This window comes from Gobius niger (genome assembly GCF_951799975.1).
Source record: "Gobius niger genome assembly, chromosome: 14".
Lineage (NCBI taxonomy): Eukaryota > Metazoa > Chordata > Actinopteri > Gobiiformes > Gobiidae > Gobius > Gobius niger.
In genome coordinates, this window is record NC_136865.1 from 25339719 (window position 1) to 25358629 (window position 18911).

The 18911-nt window shown below is 42.9% G+C and overlaps 1 protein-coding gene across 1 annotated transcript in view; it reads right to left on the bottom strand.

Annotated features, from left to right (window-relative positions):
- Positions 1 to 475: 475 nt before the first annotated feature.
- Positions 476 to 18911, bottom strand: part of erf (Ets2 repressor factor) — a 66471-nt gene continuing 48035 nt past the window's right edge. The window contains exons 3-6 of the mRNA XM_079570936.1: positions 9289 to 9401; positions 4552 to 5408; positions 2353 to 2857; positions 476 to 1372 (exon numbers count right to left, since the gene is read on the bottom strand). Of these exons, the coding sequence (XP_079427062.1) occupies positions 1155 to 1372; positions 2353 to 2857; positions 4552 to 5408; positions 9289 to 9401 (1693 nt within the window). The 3' untranslated portion in view covers positions 476 to 1154. The remainder of the gene's footprint in view (positions 1373 to 2352; positions 2858 to 4551; positions 5409 to 9288; positions 9402 to 18911) is intronic.

Genomic DNA, 18911 nt, shown 5'->3' on the forward strand with positions numbered 1-18911 from the left:
TCCGCCTGCTTTTGTTTGTCTTTTATACATTGTAGTGTTGTTGGGAACATCGCCTTGTTTGGCTTGAAAGCAGTCTCGAAAAAAGAAAAAACAAAAGATAGTACTTGATGTTAAAAGTCTGACTGCATTGACGACGTGGGAGGCACTTCCATAGTCTCCGTACAGGGCGAGCAACAGCCTTAAGTAACTTCAGATTTCGAGCTAAAAAACATGGAAACGCAGGTAAAGCGTCGCCAGTGACAAAGTGTGCCGCACACGTCTTCCCAAACAAAGCGACTGGTATTTTAGTAACAAAGCTCGCTCGCTGCCAGCGGATCGTGTTAAAACATATTCTGGGCACATGGTGAGTTGCGAGAGGCTGGCAGGCGTCACTGGCACGCAGCGGGCTTCGGAAAAAAAAGGCAGTGTGAATCCCAAAGCACTTTATAACTTCACCGCGAATGCGAAAGGACCACTGTGGTAAAGTCCACCCATGTCTTTTTCTTTTTTCTTTTTTTTAGTGTCGTGAGTTGCTTGAAAGATTTAAAGTCTTGTGTCCGGGCTGTTTTTGAGGAAAAGCAGGCGCTAGTTTGATGGCTCCACATAGATCACAAAACCCACTAGCTGCGTGTTGTTGACAGTACAGGCCGGGATTTAAATACTGAGGCGCTCTAAAGCTACGGCTAATACTGAAAAGCTAATGTACTATCGGCAATTTGATAAATCTGTGCGACAATCTCATCTTATATTTACAATTTGTGCTTTGAAAATGGCCCCTTCATGTTAATATTCCCATATCAACTACCCAAGTGTCCTTAATTATTGTTTCTGTATGCAGCATACTGGCATAAAAAAGCTTAATGGCCTTTTTGATGGGTATGTGATAAAATAGTGATTTGTCGTCTGGGAAAAAATGCCCGGATATTGGCTCCTCTTTAGATAAAAACTTTGGGATAAAATGTGGATATAAAAAAAAAGGATCTATTTTTCAACAGGTGCCTTTAAAAAGCCCGCAAACCTCTATTTATTATACAAAAATATAAGAAGGGTTTGACTTTATAGACTGTAAATAGCTATATCCTGCAGTCTCCCGATCATCGACGTCAACAAGAAGCCTGCGTGTCTGTCGCGTCGATGTATCCACGTGTGGGACGTCCCAGGTGCGGCGCGGCGGCTCAGCAGGTTGGGTTTTCGAGGGAGAGCTGTGCAGTGGCCCTCTGGAGCTCTGAGCTGGCCCGGCGCTGAGCGGGGGGAGGCGGCAGAGTCAACCCCAGGATCACAGCTCCACGTGGGGCTGCGAGCTCCTCCTCCGCGCACCTCTTCTCCTCCTCCATGACGTCCTCCCCGTCGGCCCGAACCTTCTTGTCCTCGGCTTCACCGTCCCGCTCGACATCTGTGAAAGGCAGCGGGTTAGAGGGTAATTAACGGTGGCGGCTCAGATGGTAGAGCCACTGATAATTAAGGCAAGACACTGCAGGTAAATGAAGAAACTTTTTAAATTTAGGGATATCAATTAGAAACCTTTCCTCTAGATTACTGGCATAAATATGAGGGGAAAATATATTGCAAGTTTTCTGTCATTTTAAAGCAGAATTAAGTAACTTGTTTACCTTAATAAATCTTAGTCCCTCTGGGGGTAATACAAGTGTTTCATCCGCCCCCTTGTGTCTCTGGCCAGAAAACCACAACTGCAACTTTGCTGCCTCCGGGACAGAGGCCCCAATACACACTAATGGAATCACGAAGAAGAAGCTAACAGACTAAAAGGCAAAGCTAACTGCAGGCTAGCTCCACTTTAGCAGTATTTACAGCCAAGTTTGAGAAAAAAAATATCTCCATTGTGTACTTGGATGTACAATATCCCTCCCTCCCCTTTGCCTCTCACAGACAATTAATGAGTAAAAAAATTCAACATGCTACGACACCTGCAGTGGCGCTTATGGCCTCTAGGGGCATGAGTTATTTTGTACTGGTTTAAGTTTTCATTTCAAAATAAGGCCTTTTATGCAAAATTTCCTATATTTTCGGAGAGTCAAAATCTGAGTAATAGATCTTGCAAGGTTTAAATCTATGGTTTCATTTTGTTTTTTCAAAACTCACTTTTTTTGTTTTTGTTTCCAGGTGAAAGTTTAAGTGAGAGACCAATTTCAAAACCTGAAAATTGAAAACAGGTAGTTCTGCCTGTGGTGTCTCTTAATAGTCCCATGAACCACCAGTTGAGAACCACTGCTCTGTGTGACTACAGTATATGGATTTTTAGGGGTCCTCTCTACACTGCATTCTGGGTAAACAGAGTCGTAATGGGAAATTCAATTCCTAATCCTAGCATGTTTGTGTTGAGCAAAACTGGCGCAAAATTTAAAAAAATCCCACCTTTGCCGTCCGTCTCGGTCTTTTGGTCTTCGCTCCAGCGCCGCTTGAACCTCAGTTTGAGCGGGATGCAGCGAGTTCCTCCGGGGCTGATGGGGGCGCTGTTGCCTTGTCCCGGCTCTGCCTTCAGACTGAGCAGAGGAAAGGGCATGGTCCCGGCAGAAGGGGTGGCGGGCGTCTTAAACACGTCCTCGTCATCGTCCTCCTCCGGCGCCCCGTTCGGAGGAGCAGGGGGGCTGGCGCCGATGGTCCCGTTGCTGTGGAGACCGAGGACGCCACCGCCGCTTATGGTCCTGTTGCTATGGTAATTGAGGACGCTGCTGCCGCTGCTGCTCATGGTCCCGTTGCCGTGGTGACCGAGGATGCGGTGACGGGACAGAGGCGTGAAGATGTCGCCCTCGTCTTCATCATCCTCCTCCTCGTCGTCATGGTGATTCATCTCGTCCTCCTCGCTGATGTCCGTCACCTCCACCTCCTCGTCAGACTCCACGTCCGAGATGCGCTCGACCTGGAGAAGAACACAGGACGGGATAAACACAGCTCCACACGCAACGCGTTGAGTTGCCTTGTGTACGAAATGCGAGGTATAAATAAACATGCCTTGCCTCTACACTGGACATTTGCCCTTCTGTTTTAATGTCATTATAAAATATGCATCGTTGCAATCTGTACTACAATTTAAGTCTCATTTAAAGAATCACCTTTTTAACCTTGTTTTTAATTCTGTTTGAGCTGGACTTTATTAGTTTTTACCTCTTAAAGGGACTAAGGTTAAGAATGTTAAAATTATGTATTTTCCTCCCCCTACGTGTTCCAGTAATCAATCAATCAATGGTTTTGTATAGCCCAATATCACAACAGAAGTTGCCTCACAGGGCTGCACCAAACATTAAGGCAATAAAACAGAGCAATATATGACAATGTAAAGTTCAGGTTAATGAAACATCCAGGCAAACATAATGTCCAAATAAGCGTCGGCAGCAGGTGGCGACGAGCGGCGCGGGCGTCCCCTGTCCTTAGACTCTCCAGCACGGCGAGGAAAAACTCAAAAACCCAGCGGGAGAAAAGAGAAACCTTGGGGAGAACCACAGGAGGAGAGATCCACTCGATTGTCCTAATGTGTAGAAGGAGCCCAGACCTATTCACCATGACTGCCTCTAAAATCCTGCACTGTCACTCAAAAAGTTGTTTCTTCGGGTCCGAAGTGCCTTCATGTACGAGCTTAATATAGAAGGTGCAGTTACACGTATGACCTGAGGTGGCAGTAGTGAGTATAAAATGGCCAACTTGCATCTAGCCTTTAATCCCAACCTAGACCGACCACATTTTCTCTTACCCAAATCTAAAAGCTAAAAAAAAAAGAGAGAAAAAAGCACCAAAATAACAAAAAGTGATGAAAACACAATATAAAAGGGACCCAAAAAGTGACAAACCATGATAAAAAAAAAGTCACATTTGCAGTAATCACATTTGTAGGTCGTAGCTTTCAAATGAGGCATTACAGTGTTGCTCCCCAGTCAAGAAGTTTTTAGATTTGGGTAAAGCCGAACTGGAGTGTTAGAGGTTAAATGCTGTGTTATCCTCAAAATGTATTTTATATGTTGTTTTTAAAGGACCGATATTGTAGGTTAAATGCAGAGGTGAGTGGAGAAGCAAAAATATTTACTCAAGTAAGATTAACGTTACTTTGAAATAATTTGACTCAAATACAAGTAAAAAGTAAAGACGGGGAGTGCATTGAAAACACAAACTGCACATTTTATGTCAACGTGAAGCTTTTGTAACTTTAAAATGTACTCACAGTGGCGCAAGATACTTCATTACAATAGAACTGAAAAGAACTTTGTTTAAAAATATGCTGAAAACTTGTTCTGAAAAATACTTTGAATTACTTTGTGTATGAATCGTGCACTTCTAACAAAGGTGCCTTGCCTTGAAGCGTCTAAGGTCTCCTCAAATGCAGTCTAAGCAAACTTTTTAGTTGCAGTAGCCCACTCTTTGTGATTTTGTTATATTTTAAAAAAGAAACCTTTGGGAAAGATTTAAGATAGAGATTGTTGAGAAGTCGTTTGTACTATGTAGCTCAAGAACCAAAATATTGTTCGGGTTTACTAAGCTTTTTTGAGGAAGTGGGGAAAAACTCACGCCATTCAACATTCATTCTAAACATTCTAATCTTTTCCTATTTAGTAATCTGCTCACCTTAATCTTGGGGGGTCCCGCGAGGAGACTGGGGGTGCTCATGTTCTGGCTGGACCCTGAGAATGTCCCAGATGAGGATGACGACGGGGCGGCGTGAGCGCTTCCCGTTTCCCTGTGTTTTCTGCCGAGGGGCGGGGGCTGCAGCTTGAACTTGAAGTCGTCCGAGGCTCCGAGCGGGTGTCCCAGAGAGTGAGACACACCCAGGGGCGGCCCGTGCAGGAGCGAGGGCTTGTCCGGGGTGAGTCTGTGCGGCTGCGGGACGATGATGTTGGGGTAGGGCAGGAAGGCGCGGGGGCTCAGGTGGTAGTTGTAGACGGACTGGTGGTGAAACTGCAGGTAATGCTTCATGTCCTCTGGGTTGAAGGAGAAGTGTGATCCCATCAGGGGGGAGGGCAGGGACGGGGAGGGGGTGAAGGGTAGGTGCGGCGTGGGGGTCATAGACATGGCGGGGGACAGCGGGGGCAGGAGTCCTGGCCCGGGGAGAGGCGAGACGGGGAAAGGAGACAGCGAATCGGGGTGCACTCTTGGGGTGGGTCTCGGGAGTCCACCTGGCCCTCCTCCGTAGACTCTGAACAGGGAGTCGTGGGGCAGGCGAGGGGCAAGCAGCCCTCTGTAGGCCCGGTCGGGACCTCCCGCACGCTCCTCCGCCCCGGCCTCCTCCAGCTCGGAGTTGGTGGAGGTGCCGTCGCTGCAGTCGCTGACGGAGCCCCGGGCCATGCGTCTGCTCACGGCGCTGAACATCCCCGGGCTGCGCAGTTCCTCACTGGACGACAGGACGTCCGAGGGGGTGGAGGGAGGGAACCGGAAGTGAGTGCCTCCAGAGGGGACGGGAGGGGCGCTTTGAGGAACACCTCGACCTGAAGGGAACATTAGATTATTAGAAGATGTTTTGTTGATTTTCTGTTATCTATTGTTCCCAGTGTTACCGATACAAACAACCTGACATTTTTCAAACCTGACTTTTTCCTTTGTCAACAAGACCAATATTAGATATATATAATATCTAGTAGTGTCATTGCTAGTAACATGTACTATGAATGTTTGGCTGCTGTCTTCTCATGTTTCATGAGCTGAACTTAAAGTTATAAAACATTTTGAGCACTTCTCCTTTGTCAAGAGAATCAACCCCACCTCACAGGAGTGGCATATCAAGATGTTGATTAGACAGAATGATTATTGCACAGGTGTGTCTTTTGTTAAGGTCAATGTCAGGTTTATTTATGAAGCATTCACCTTTACAAAACAGTCATCACTGCCCCAAAGTGATTTTTTTTTTTTTTATTATAAACAATAATAACTTTCATTAAGACATTTGCAATAACCTGATTCTACATGGGAGCGAGTTTAGAGGCACATTTCACAACTTGCAGGGTCACTTTTCAGGGTCATTGTCACAGAAATGCTACAAAACCAGCCTGAGAATTCATGAAATTGATACAAATGCTTTATAATTACATGGACAGTATTTTCCTACAAATGTCTGAGTTTACATTATCCTAAAGGAGGACAAAACAAGATTTGTTCCACTGCAAACAAATAATCTATAGTATTGTGCAGGGGTGTCAAACTCATTTTGGGCTGCGGGCCGGAATTCAGCTCCCACGGTGGTCACAGGCCGCATATGATAGAGAAAATGTTTCCAATAAATGAATAATAATAATAAGCTGTGATTTGGTCAAAGCCCCAACTTGACTGAAGCTTCATTAGTCACAACGGCTGACACTTGTATTGCACTTTTACTACTACGACTATGTAGTACTAAGTACTACATAGTCGTCATTATTCAATCCATCCACAGTCGGTGGTGATAAACTGTTATTGAAGCCACAGCCGCCCTGGGGCAGCCTGTCCATTTAACATGTGGCTATATAATGCGTTGTTCATATCCTGAGCTCTTATTATGTCAGTGCCCTCTGCTGGACACGTGTGGAACTCGTACTTTCATTTAATGCCCCCTAGTGGCTAGAATGAGCATTCGGGTTATTCTTTAAAATATCATAACTCTGCACAGGAATGAGCTAGAGAGTTTTTTCCCTACATACTCTGGAATTTCTGCTCTACAGGGCAGGGGCCGGATAAAAATCATCTGGCGGAACGGATCAGGCCCGCGGACCATATGTTTGACACCCCTCGTATAGTGCCTTTAAGGAAAACCAGAAATTCCTTAAGCTGGCCACAACAAAAGGCCACCCTGAAATGTTATTTTACACACAGCGCAATGTCACAAATGTCATAAGTTTTGACTGCATGCTGCAAATGTCAACCAGAGCTGTTGCCCGTGCATTGAATGTTCATTCCTCTCCCATAAGTCGTCTCCAAAGAAGTAGGTCTATTGTGTATATAGAAAATGTTTCTTTGAGTTCATGAAAACTGGGAGAAAAACACATATATGACTTATTGGGGGCGATTGTGCAAGCCCTGAGATACATGCTGCTCAATTGCTCAAACTAATACGCTATTTTACATTGGGTCAACAAACTGTCAGCATCACAAAGGAATGGCATAGCTCTTACAAATACGTAATGGCAGCGATGATAAATTAGGCCCATTTCTATAAATGCTGAATCCGTGCAGAGAAAGCAGACAAACAGACAAAGCCATAAGTAGCGGCTTTATGAAGTTCTTTTGGACCGAGAGACCGCGGCATCGCTGCACACGCCACCCTTAAATATTGGAAAAGTGGCTGCGACTGCCATCACAAACACGGGCCGGGCACCTCCTCCTTTTCCACCACCTCAGAGTCAGTTCATGTGTGTGGCTCTGTCTCATAAACATTAAACACTCCCCAAGTCATGTCTGGAGCAAGCGGGGTCGATCCAATACGAAAACTTTGTGGAAGTCAGCAGTTCCAAAATCCAGAGTGACATTAATACATGATAATACATGATGCACTTGTACTTTTCTTTGAGCACACTTTATTTCCAAGGGGTATGCTTTATAATGGGCCAGACAGATGGACTTTTGGTGGAGCTATACCAATAATAACCATATAAACATGGGCTAGATGTATTGACCAATGATTAGTGGTCCCAGAGTCCCAGAGCACATCGTAAATATCAGAAACTTCAATTTTAACCACATACTCGTAAGAAAGTTTGTAAGTGATGAAAGGGATTGAGCCTCGTCGTGTTTAACTACTTCTCTTCTCCGTGCCCTGTCAAAACCCCGCATTGACGTGGGCAAACCGTCATATCAAACCCTGACGGCGTGTGGGCCACATCAGACACAGCCCCTATAATTTAAGTTTGGTGCTGCTCTTATGTCATCCCCAGTGCGTGTTTACAGAGGGGCGGCCTGGGACGGCGGACCAGACGCGACTTCAGAGGGAGGAGAGGGCGAGGCGGGACACTTTTCAGACACAAACAAGGCCTAATGCTACTAAAATTAATGTCCTGTAGGAAATTAGCTGACAAATGTGGCCTAAACTGAGCATGATTCAAGAAGCTATTTATAAAAGTAAATGTTTAGCAGCAGTAGCCAGATGTTAGAAAAACGATTTTTCTTTTTGGGGGTAGCCGCAATGAATCATCATCCTTTGCTCTTTAACCAAATCCATAAATCTCCTCTTTGGTCTTCCTCTATGCACGGCAGATCTGACCTCAGCATCCTTTTACATGCACATCCACCATCCCTCAACTGTACATGTGCAAACCACCCTAATTCAGAAACTTTATCTGAGCTGTACCTCAGATGGGCTCATTGTAATTCCTATTGTCATGTAAACAGAAACGACCAGAAGTTTGCTTCTCTTCACTTCTTTTCATCCTGTGCTGTCCAATATAGCCTTTTCAGAACAACACACAGGTAAATTTCCCAATTCAACTTAATATTTTGTCAAGTATGGCCATTTAATAGGACTATCGCATTGACTTTGACCTACACTGCAACATGAATGACACGGATAACTTTTTTCACATGGTACTTTTTTACTCAAAGGGACTATACAGGGTTTAAAATGGTCAAAATTATGTATTTTCCTCCCCCTACATGTACCAACAATGTCCTAAGGTGTAAATGAGCCCAGACCTGTTCACCACAACTGCCTCTAAAATCCTGCACTGTCACTCAAAAAGGTGTTACGTCGGGTCCGAATTGCCGCCATGCACGAGCCTTATGTAGAAGCTGCAGTTACATGTATGACCTGACGTGGCAGTAGTGAGTATAAAATGGCTAACTTGCATCTAGCCCCTTTAATCAGCAATATTTCTGGACCCCACATCTATATCTCCTTTAAACCTATATGTACTGTGATAGTGACTGCCACAGTAATAGCCAACTGCACTTTTGTAGCGTTTATACACTTTTTTTTTTAGCTGTATTTTTCCAGCTCTTACATCACATCAGATTCACAGACACCTGAAGGACACCACTGTTTTGTTCAAAATGTCCTTGTTGTCAAGTATGATCTTTCTCTCTGAAATAACCACTTTCGTTCAGAAAAAACGCACAGCTAAGTTGTCGATATACAGTGGGGAAAAAAAGTATTTGGTCAGTTTCACATAGACATTCTATTGGATTTTGGCCAAATACTTTTTTTCCCCACTGTAGTTGTGTAACTCAGGAATCGTTCGCTTGAAAGATCTACAATCAATCATATTATATAGATTACATATGTATCCAATATAAAAACAATAGCATCGATTTTAGCAGCAAATTCACTAGAACATGTCCTACACTTTCAAAAGCGACATCTACTGGCTAACAAGTTAAACCAGTTGTGTAAAGTGCGGGATGTACCTGAGCCCATGTCGATGAACGGGTAGTTGACCAGCACCAGTTTGTTGAAGTTGAATTTGTAGGTGAACCTTTTGCCCTTGGTTTTGTGGAGGATCCTCTTGTTGTAGTAATATCTGAAATCAAGAGAAAACAAAGGCATCAAGATGCAACCAGTCATGAATGAGGGGTATGGGCACAACACAAGTTCCAATTCACAAAATAAGATAAGATAATACTTTACAAGGAAGCACAAGTCAGAGTTAGAGATTCTGCCTGTCAAGTGAATAAATGAGATGGAAATGGTCTCTCGGAGTAACTTGGCACTATCCAGGGAGTGCCTGCCTCAAAACCCATTATGGTGAGCTTTGCAAGCACAGGAGGGCTCAAAATGAGAGAAAATGATCACCACTTCCTACAACAAAAAGAAACTGAACAAAAAGAACTGTTTTGTTTTGTTCAACACGTTTCTGCCAGTTTATATCGCTTAAGTACCGGTATCGAAACAAATACAGTACCGGCCCAGAACTGGGGCAGTGATTGCTTAAGGAAATGGTCGGTGGAGGCAGGCCGCGGCTCCTGGAGTGTGAAGGCATTAGTCATCTCAGCTCCACACAGTGGAGACAATAGAGCTGACAATTCAATCCGAACATGATAAAAAAGGGCTCGGTGTGACTCACACATGGCTCCGGGACCCGAACACATTCAGGTTTTCTTTACATAAAGAAAACCTCGGCCTCATTCGCCATCACGTCAAGTGGGGGGTTAGTCATGGGTCGATAGAACAAGCTCACCTTTGTACAGCGGTACTTTTGTTCTAAAAATACTTCTTTTGAAACCTGGCCGCAACTCGGCAGATGCAAGGATTCATCAAATAAGGTCTAGGTAATGATTACTTAAACATTGAGTTGAATTACCCAGAAGGTCATGTAACGGGATTTCGACAAACTTTGGGCACAACAAACATGGCGACACAGTAGCCTAGTAGTACTTTGCTCTTTTTTTCCACAACAAGAAGATTCTGGGTTTGATTTAAGGGCCATGTGGGCCTTCACGTGGAGTTTGCACGTTTGCCACGTGTCTCCATCCACCCAAAACATGCACAATAGTCAAATCCTCCATCTAGGTAGCCCTGGCCAAGCCTGGCTCATGATCTGGAGATGGAGCGTCACTGACAGATTTCTCCAGTGGTATACACGGATGGATCCAATGCTTACTTTACCACGGGGTATTATACTTTTTGCAGCTGTTTGGTAATAATCTCAAAAACATCTTTATCGCCATTTTACACTGTTGGTTAGAGAACACCATATTGATCTAAACAGCTAAAACTAAACATCCAGTATTTTCATTTACAGATACTTCACAAGATCTCCAAATAAGCCCCACCCACCTCCACACACTCCTCTTGCTCCCCTTTGCTGTGCAGCTGTTTCAATAAATAGAAAGAAAGAAAAAAAAAAAGTCCATGTGGCTCTAGTGAACTGAGAGCAAATAGTTTCACTTTGCGATAAGATCGTACACAATTCCAGGTATGTTTTTGATGAGAAAACAACTTTGCATAATATCCCCTTTAATTAATGCATTTAGATATTGAGTTAATGAACTTAATGCCTTTTTGATTTTGTATTACCTACAAAGTATGAACTACCTAAACCAGCTATGAAATAACTTACTTATGTAGCTATATGGCAAATGTACTGAGCATTTTACTTTATTGTAAAGGAAATGTGTCATCTGGATTGGACTGATCCGTCAAAGCTGATGGGGCAACCTGTCATGGAACATCTACAGTAGACTCTGCTAACAAATGCCTATATATTGTAGCATCTTGCCCATACAATTCAAATAAAAGTGACCGGTTGCATTAATGAGCATAAAAACACCACTGAGTCTGGTGCTTTGACGGGAACGTTACTCATATGACACTGCGCTCAGAGTGAGAGGAGCGTTAGTCATCATCCTCTGAGTCGGTGCGAGGAGGGCCACTTCAGAGGAGCCTACTACAAACGCACTTCCACTCCACAACAAAACAACACGCGAGATACAGAGGAGGAGAGGAAACAAAAACAATGCAGCGTTACTGTAAGACTACAAGAGGGTTCTTATGTAACGTTGCTGCTGCTCATACGGGAAATAAATGTGACTTGTTGGAGTTAACACACAAGGAAAGATGTGGTACTTTACTGACCTGACAGACATTTGAAATAAACCCATTATCAGAGCCATTGGGGCAAAAATACAAATTAATGTGACCAAATCCGACTGCTTGAGAGAAAGATTTTTAAAAGTCTGCAGAGTCGCAAACTAAACTGCAACTGTTAACACCCTCCTGCAAAGACGCGTTAACTATTTCGATTATGACAAGGCAGCTGCAAAGGTATTTATAGGGAACGGTAACTTTCTTTGCTTTGCCTCAGATTCTTCAAAGAATCTCAGAACAATAAAAGAAAAGTTATGCAATAAGAGTGTCCTTCAAATATAAAAAGCAACCTCTTCTTGTTTGCAGCGACTTTCAAGGACTTGTGCTGCTTCAAATAACACAATGACACTATATTAACCAGGTTGCGTAAAGAGGTTTGTTATACAATCTCTAGCTTTACACGGATCGAGCATAACATTATAAACATTGGCAGGCGCAAGTGAATGGCAAAACGTATTAGTAGGATATTTATGGCAGCAGGTGATCAAATAAAGAAAGAGCAAGCTGTAGTTGGGCCATGACAGTGATGTCAAATGGGGTGTTTCTACTTTACTGACAGGCCCTATCCAGCCCAGCGCCTGGTCAACCCTGTTGGGTGAGCGCTTCCACTGCCGAGACCAGAGCCAAACTGGTCTGAGTCTGGCCAGGCATGAGTTTTGGGACCGAACTCCAGCCGTGGCCGATCTGTGCTAAACTGAGACTAGCATGACGTGAACAGACTGCTGGCGTCTGATTGGCCAACGAGAGAGGTCAGCCCTTGGCATGCAGGTCATACGAATTTAATATTTCACATTATACTGCTGTTGAAAAAGTGATTTTGTCAGTGATAACACTTAGCCACTGTTAGCACAACTTTAGCTGGTGTTAGCATACCGCTTGCATGTTGCTTCCCTTCATAGTTTGTCTTTTAGCTGCTTCTTTCCTCTTGTATTTGCCTTGGCACCTCTGAATAATTCCATGAACCCCACCATCTCATTGCGGCTTAAACTTTTCAGGCCGCTCTGTTGTTGCTTCAGTAATGTGTGCGCATGTGGGAGCGCCGCCTACAACAACTGCGGGCCACTACGCTAGTGGAAACCCTCAGGTGTACTGTGGAGAGTAGATACGTAAACCGAGGCGAACAATGGTTTAGTCCTGCTATAGATATGATTAAACCACGGACAGAGCAGTTCTGGAGGGAGCGTCTGTCATGGCCAATACGGAGTCGACTGAAATAGATAGACTTGGACAACCAGGTCAGGTACAAATAATACACCGCCAATGACAGTGCACATGGGGAATGACGACTTGCCCTTCCTGGGATCCAAACCTCATCTATTTTTTAAATCACTGGCCCATGGGGCACACCGATCGCCTCACATACTGAAGGTCCCAGGCTCGATTCTAAGGCTGGCTGGGCTTTTCTGTGAGGAGTTTCTCCCAGGGTCTGCATTTAAGAAGTGTAAAACAAAGAGGTTTAATGAGGTTAAGGCTGTCCATAAGTGAAAAACAATCAAAACTAATGGTGAGGAGCCTGTAATTTGAGAGGGGAAATTCTTGGAACCGAGTCGCGTCTTTTTCAAGGGCAATGCGAGCCCACGCCGATACCGTTCTAAGAAAAATTAAAAGTGCCGCGTCTACATTCCTGGAAGACATCATTTCAAGTGTTTCAACACCTAATAGCACCAATTATCTCCCCATCATCTACCAGTCCATATGAATAAAAGGCTTTTAACATTAAAGGTAAAGCATTTGCTGTGAAGAACATCCTGCCGTCAAATGAATTCTGAGAATGACAAGACGTGCACAATTCGCACTATGTGGACTTCGGAGAAATATTGATAATTTTACTCACAACTAGGGCTGAAAGATGTATCGTTATAGTATCGATATTGAGATATGAACATTCAAGATATTAATATCGAAAAAGCAAGATATATAAAATATAGATTTTTATCAATGAAACTGCGCTCTTTTGTATTATGTTTTGGTTTATAACCCATATTTATGAGAAATAAAATGGGCTATATTTGACAACTGTCTTGAATACTACGATAATATTTTACTTTAAATTTAAACAAAAGTCAAACAATTTATTTTTACATCAAATTATGTCAAAACAAGACTTAAAAAACTCTTTCAAGACCAGAAAAAGGCTGAAATGCTTCTAGCGATATGGATTTATCACCTAATATCGTGATAATGATAAATTATAAAAACTTTCCACAGTCCGTCTTGTTTGTGTCCACCACGGTAAAATGATTTCGAGTCCCCCTGTTTGCTTTCTCCTCTCTCTCTCCAGAAGGCAGAGGGCTATATTTGTACTTGGGTGCTAGGAGGCGCGCAGAGACATAATGTTCGCAGATGGGTGACGGTGAACGAGTGGGTTTAGGGGCCAGTTTCGTACATGTGACAGAACACGCGCCAACACCGCGCCGCGTCAATAAGGCTCTCGCATCGCGCCCGAGTGTCAAGGCTTTGAAGACCGTTGGAACTGCCTTTTAAGTCGAGTAGAAAGGGCTTCTGACGGTGAGCGCCATAACACATGGACACGGCATTGTCGATTCGCAGTCATAAGAAGGAAAGATTTGTCATGTCATAATAATTCATTTAGCCTTTGATTAATCACATTCTTCTTAGTTTTGGCTGCATCCTTCCATGCAATATTCCAATACTCCATTCTCAGCTATGAAGAGTTCAGTTCCCAATAATTGCAGTAAAACTAAACTTGAGTAAATAAAGCTCTGGTCTTCAAAAACACAGAGGGAAAATTGCAAGCATACATTGATTTATTTGTTTGTTTGTGGTAGGGATGGCCGATATATCGGCGCCGCCGATATTATCGGCCGATATTTGTCCCTTTTTCCCTTATCGGTATCGGTCCGATATGGGAAAATATCGGCCGATATTTTTTTTTCTTTTAATTATTTACTACACCGTAATGTCATAGCGCACCTGAAAGCAGCAGCAGTGTAGACGGGCTGCACTGACCTGACTGGGGCAACAGTTTATTCAAATTATCTCAAATAAACAGTGGCTCCTAAAAATAAAGAACCTCCAGCATAAATTCACACGTCTCCAAAAGAAAGTCTGTTTTTACTATGTTTAAACAAAGTGGAGCGGACACTTGGACACCACAGAGATACAGAGCCACAAGTTGCTGCTGCAACGAACTGGACTAAATCTGCCTCCATGGACATGATTCTGAGTCAGGATTAACAGGAATCATTTTCTGATGGATTATTTGTCGCTACATCTGAGGTGAGTGTTGCAAAAGTTTCTCCGTCCTGACGCCAGATTTATAACTTTGTTTGTTAGCGCTAGCATAGCTGCTAACAGGCTAAAGGCTACGACACGTAAACATGACCTTTCTGTCATCATATAGGTCTAACTACAGTGATGATAATGTCTGTATTGACGTTTGCCCACCTTTGTCATGTTAATGACCCGTGAAAACGAGGTGTTATGTCATGACGCATTTTCGCGCATATTTAATTAGACGCATTTGCATCGTTCGCGCATTTATCATTGAAAACAAAGCAGATCAAAGCTCATGCTAATCTTGTAAATCTACTGTTTGCTTTTTGCCAGCTCTAAACCAACTCTAAATATTCAGTCTGGCCTCATAAGTTCATATAAGGTGCTGTTAAAGTGACATTATGATATTTCCAATTCCAAAGCTTCATACAGAGCTGTGTGTCCTTTATCAGATTTGTTGAAAGTTAAAACATGTAGCTTAAATAACATGGTAGGCTACATATTTTAATAAAAAATGCAATCAATAGTAGCCTAGCATATTCCCAGTGTCACTGTTTCCCATTAAGAGAGGACATGGGTGAAAGTATAATAATAAGTAGGTCTGAGTAAATATTTAGCCAAAAACAAAATGACATTTCACTCCAACATTGCAATTGGTCTTTTTAATATTTTTCTAATAAAAAGGTTTGTTTCATCCTGGTGTGTGAGACGTGTCCCGGGCATAAGCATAAGACATTCCAATAATGGAACAATTTACAAACTTTACCACATTTGAGTAAGCCTTTCTATTGATTTTTAAAGTTGAAATAAATATCGGCAAATATCGGATATCGGCCACACCAGTGAGGCAAATATCGGATATCGGTATCGGCAGAAAATTTTCATATCGGACCATCCCTAGTTTGTGGGCATTGGGTACTTACAGTATCTGCTCTAGCGTCAGAACTCCTCATGTGTGGCCACAGTTGCTCAGGGGTCGGCACTGATCTGCGCCAATCTATCACCACCCACTTCTCACTCACGCCCGCCACAATGAGATCGGACAATCACAAAGTGGTATGGCTGAAAATTACGGACTCAAGATAAGGCATTTCCTTGTTTTAGTCAGAACCAAAATGTGTCAAGAGTGCCTTTCCACATTTCTCATTCAATTCACTCACTTATCATTCTTAATGCCAACTAAGAAATGTTATTATATTATGATGAAACGTTGCTAAAGGTCTGTAAAGCTTTGTTGAAGGCAAGGCATTGTTGAAATCACATTTTCCAGGGCTGGGACAAAATATAGGATCGCAATACTGCAATACCAAGTTTTGGTACCTCATCAAGTAAGTGTCACAATACTTTCAATACTTGCTACATTTTATTCCTGCACTTCTTTGTTTTCCAGGAAGTGCATCAACACAAAATGTAACAATCTCAACACTTCAATAATTCCCTCCTAGAACCGCCACCTTAACGTGGTGGCGGGGTTTGAGCACCCGAATGATCGCCGGAGCTCTGTTGTCGGGGGCTTCGTGCCCTTGGTAGGGTCTCCCATGGCAAACAGGTCCTAGGTGACGGGTCAGACAAAGAGCGGTTCAGAAGCCCCTTATGAGAGACCAACAGGCCCGGTTAGAATCGTGAGGCCATTCTTCTGTGGACGGGTGGACGGACGGATGGAACTTTTGACATTTTACACATTTTAAGGTAAACGTAAATTATTTATCGTAATTACTAACTGCATCGCAATAAGCATCGGATCGGCCCCTGAGTATCGTGATATACAGTGGGGAAAAAAAGTATTTGGCCAAAATCCAATAGAATGTCTATGTGAAACTGACCAAATACTTTTTTTCCCCACTGTATGTATATATCTGATCATGACAATAGTGGATCGTCCGAGCCCAAATATTTTCAGAATGCATTCTGAAGTAATGCTTTACTATTGTATTGGCCTGGTCCCCAGGAAGAATAGTCTCCACTTGGGTAAAGACTAATGGGGATCCAATAATAAACAATATTTTGCTCCCTTACAACTTGCTGTAGTCCTTTTTCCATCTTTTTTTCTTTTAATCATATGGCAAGTTCAAATAAGGGCTTGTTAGTGCTTTAATTTGACTAGGGCTGAAAATATAGCTAGTAATCAAATTGTTCCGTATATAGTGGGTAAAAGTAGTAAAGTGTACTTTTTCCTCCATGTCATTTCACTACATAATTGGACCTCCATGGTTTGATTTCTTTGCATATGTGGATTATTTGGTTGTCATTCATCTCTAGTGAAAATATCTCAGTTTCTCATTAAGAGAAACTATTAAAGGAGAACCCAATATCCAGAGTGTGCACTGACTTGATATGGGAAACGGAGCACTCGTATTGTGGTACTTTGAAAACTTCCTTTGAATAAACTACAGAGGAGTGAAGGCGAGGACTGTAACACATGCACTGAGCCTGTCGCCACAATCACGGAGGAGAGACTTCCAAAGACCCCATTAATTAACAGATTTTCATTCATAAAAGTGAAACAAACCACAACACAGACCGCTCCAATGTGCGCGGCCTGACCTTTATTAGGAACCAAAGCAGTGAAATTTACAGCTACTGCTTCAAACAGCCTTTAGAAGCCAATGTGTTTTAAATAGAAGCAGCCTTTAAAGTCGAATTGGCTCCGGTGCTCGCAGCATCCTCTGTCAGGGGATTTGTGGGTAACACTTTCAAGAAGCTTGTGTTCTCACTTCAAAATGAGAAAAGTTGGACCATTAACATTAAATTAAAAGTCATGTTTTTCATTATCCTATATTTGGTCAAACTGATTGGATTAGTTACATTTTTAATCAACATATTTCTTTTGAAAATTAACTTTAGCTCATGTGCAAAATGATTAAAGGCAAGAAAGATCAAAAAGTAAGAGCGAGCAACAGATATGAATATTATAAATACAAAGTCAGCGCCTGGATTGAACCAACAGTTCTCATCTGGGGTCACTGCAGTTGGTCAGGTCTAGGTCCAGCAACACTATGAGCTCAAAGAATGAGATCAGCTGACGACCAGGTTATTCCATCAATTGATGTTGTCTTCCCTGATGGTACAGAGCATATTCCATGATGACAATGCCAGGATTCAATAAGCTCACATTGTGAAAGAGTGGCTTCCTGATCTGAACCTCACTGAGAATCTTTGGGATGTGCTGGAGAAGGCTGTGGGCAGTGGTGACACTTTCTCATCATCAATACAAGATCTTGGTGAAAAAATATTATTATTATTATTTATTTGACCCTTTATTTAACCAGGAAAAAACGACTGAGGTCAATCTATTTCAGGGGAGTCCTGGCCCCATGCAACACTGGATCTTCTGACATGGGGCGACAGTGGCACAGATGGAAGAGCGGCTCATTTCATGGTCGGAAGTCTGGGGGTTCGAGTCTCAGATCCTGATGGGGAACAGTGTTGTCGTGTCCTTGGGCAAGACACTTCACCTACCTTGCCTCCAGTGTCTGCGTACATTGTTGTATGAATGTCAGTGTGAATGGGTGAGAGGTTCCTTTGTGCCTAATGAAGGTAGAAAAGCGCTATGTAAGACTATTCACCATTGCAGAAGCTTATTGAAACACTGTCACTGCAAATGTGCTGTAATCAAAGCTAAAGGCGGTTCAAGCTAATATTGGAGCGTGTGACCTTTCTCTGTGGCGACTTTTGTTTGGGAGTGTGTTTACAGCGAATATAAAGGTGGGCGATACTGATCCTGGTCAAGTCCTATCCTTTATTAAATCTAATTCTATGGCTTTTACTAAAACGGTCATGACACGTTTCAAAATAAACCTCCGCTTCATCATTCAATTAGTGTTTTCCGCTCCAAGGACATTAAACACAAAAATGGTTTTGATTTTATTCTTGCAAAGTCCAGACCTCACTGAGACGATACTGTCACAGGAGGCTGTAGACAAATCCATTATAAAAGCGCTGTGTTGATACAACTAAAAATCAGGTAGAAAATGTATCAAAGTTCACTTAAATTTGATTATTTGCACAGCCCTAGACAGATGTGACTGTAAACAATGATGCTATCCTTTCTGGGAAACACTTCAAAGTCTCGAGTCTCTGGTAATTACCGGACCCTCTAATTTCCCCACCAGCTCGCCTGTTCTTACAGCCGAACGGGGAGAAGTTACTTGATGTGATTTGGGGATTCAAAAAGGTGTAAAAGCGGCACAAACAAGCGGCAGATGGG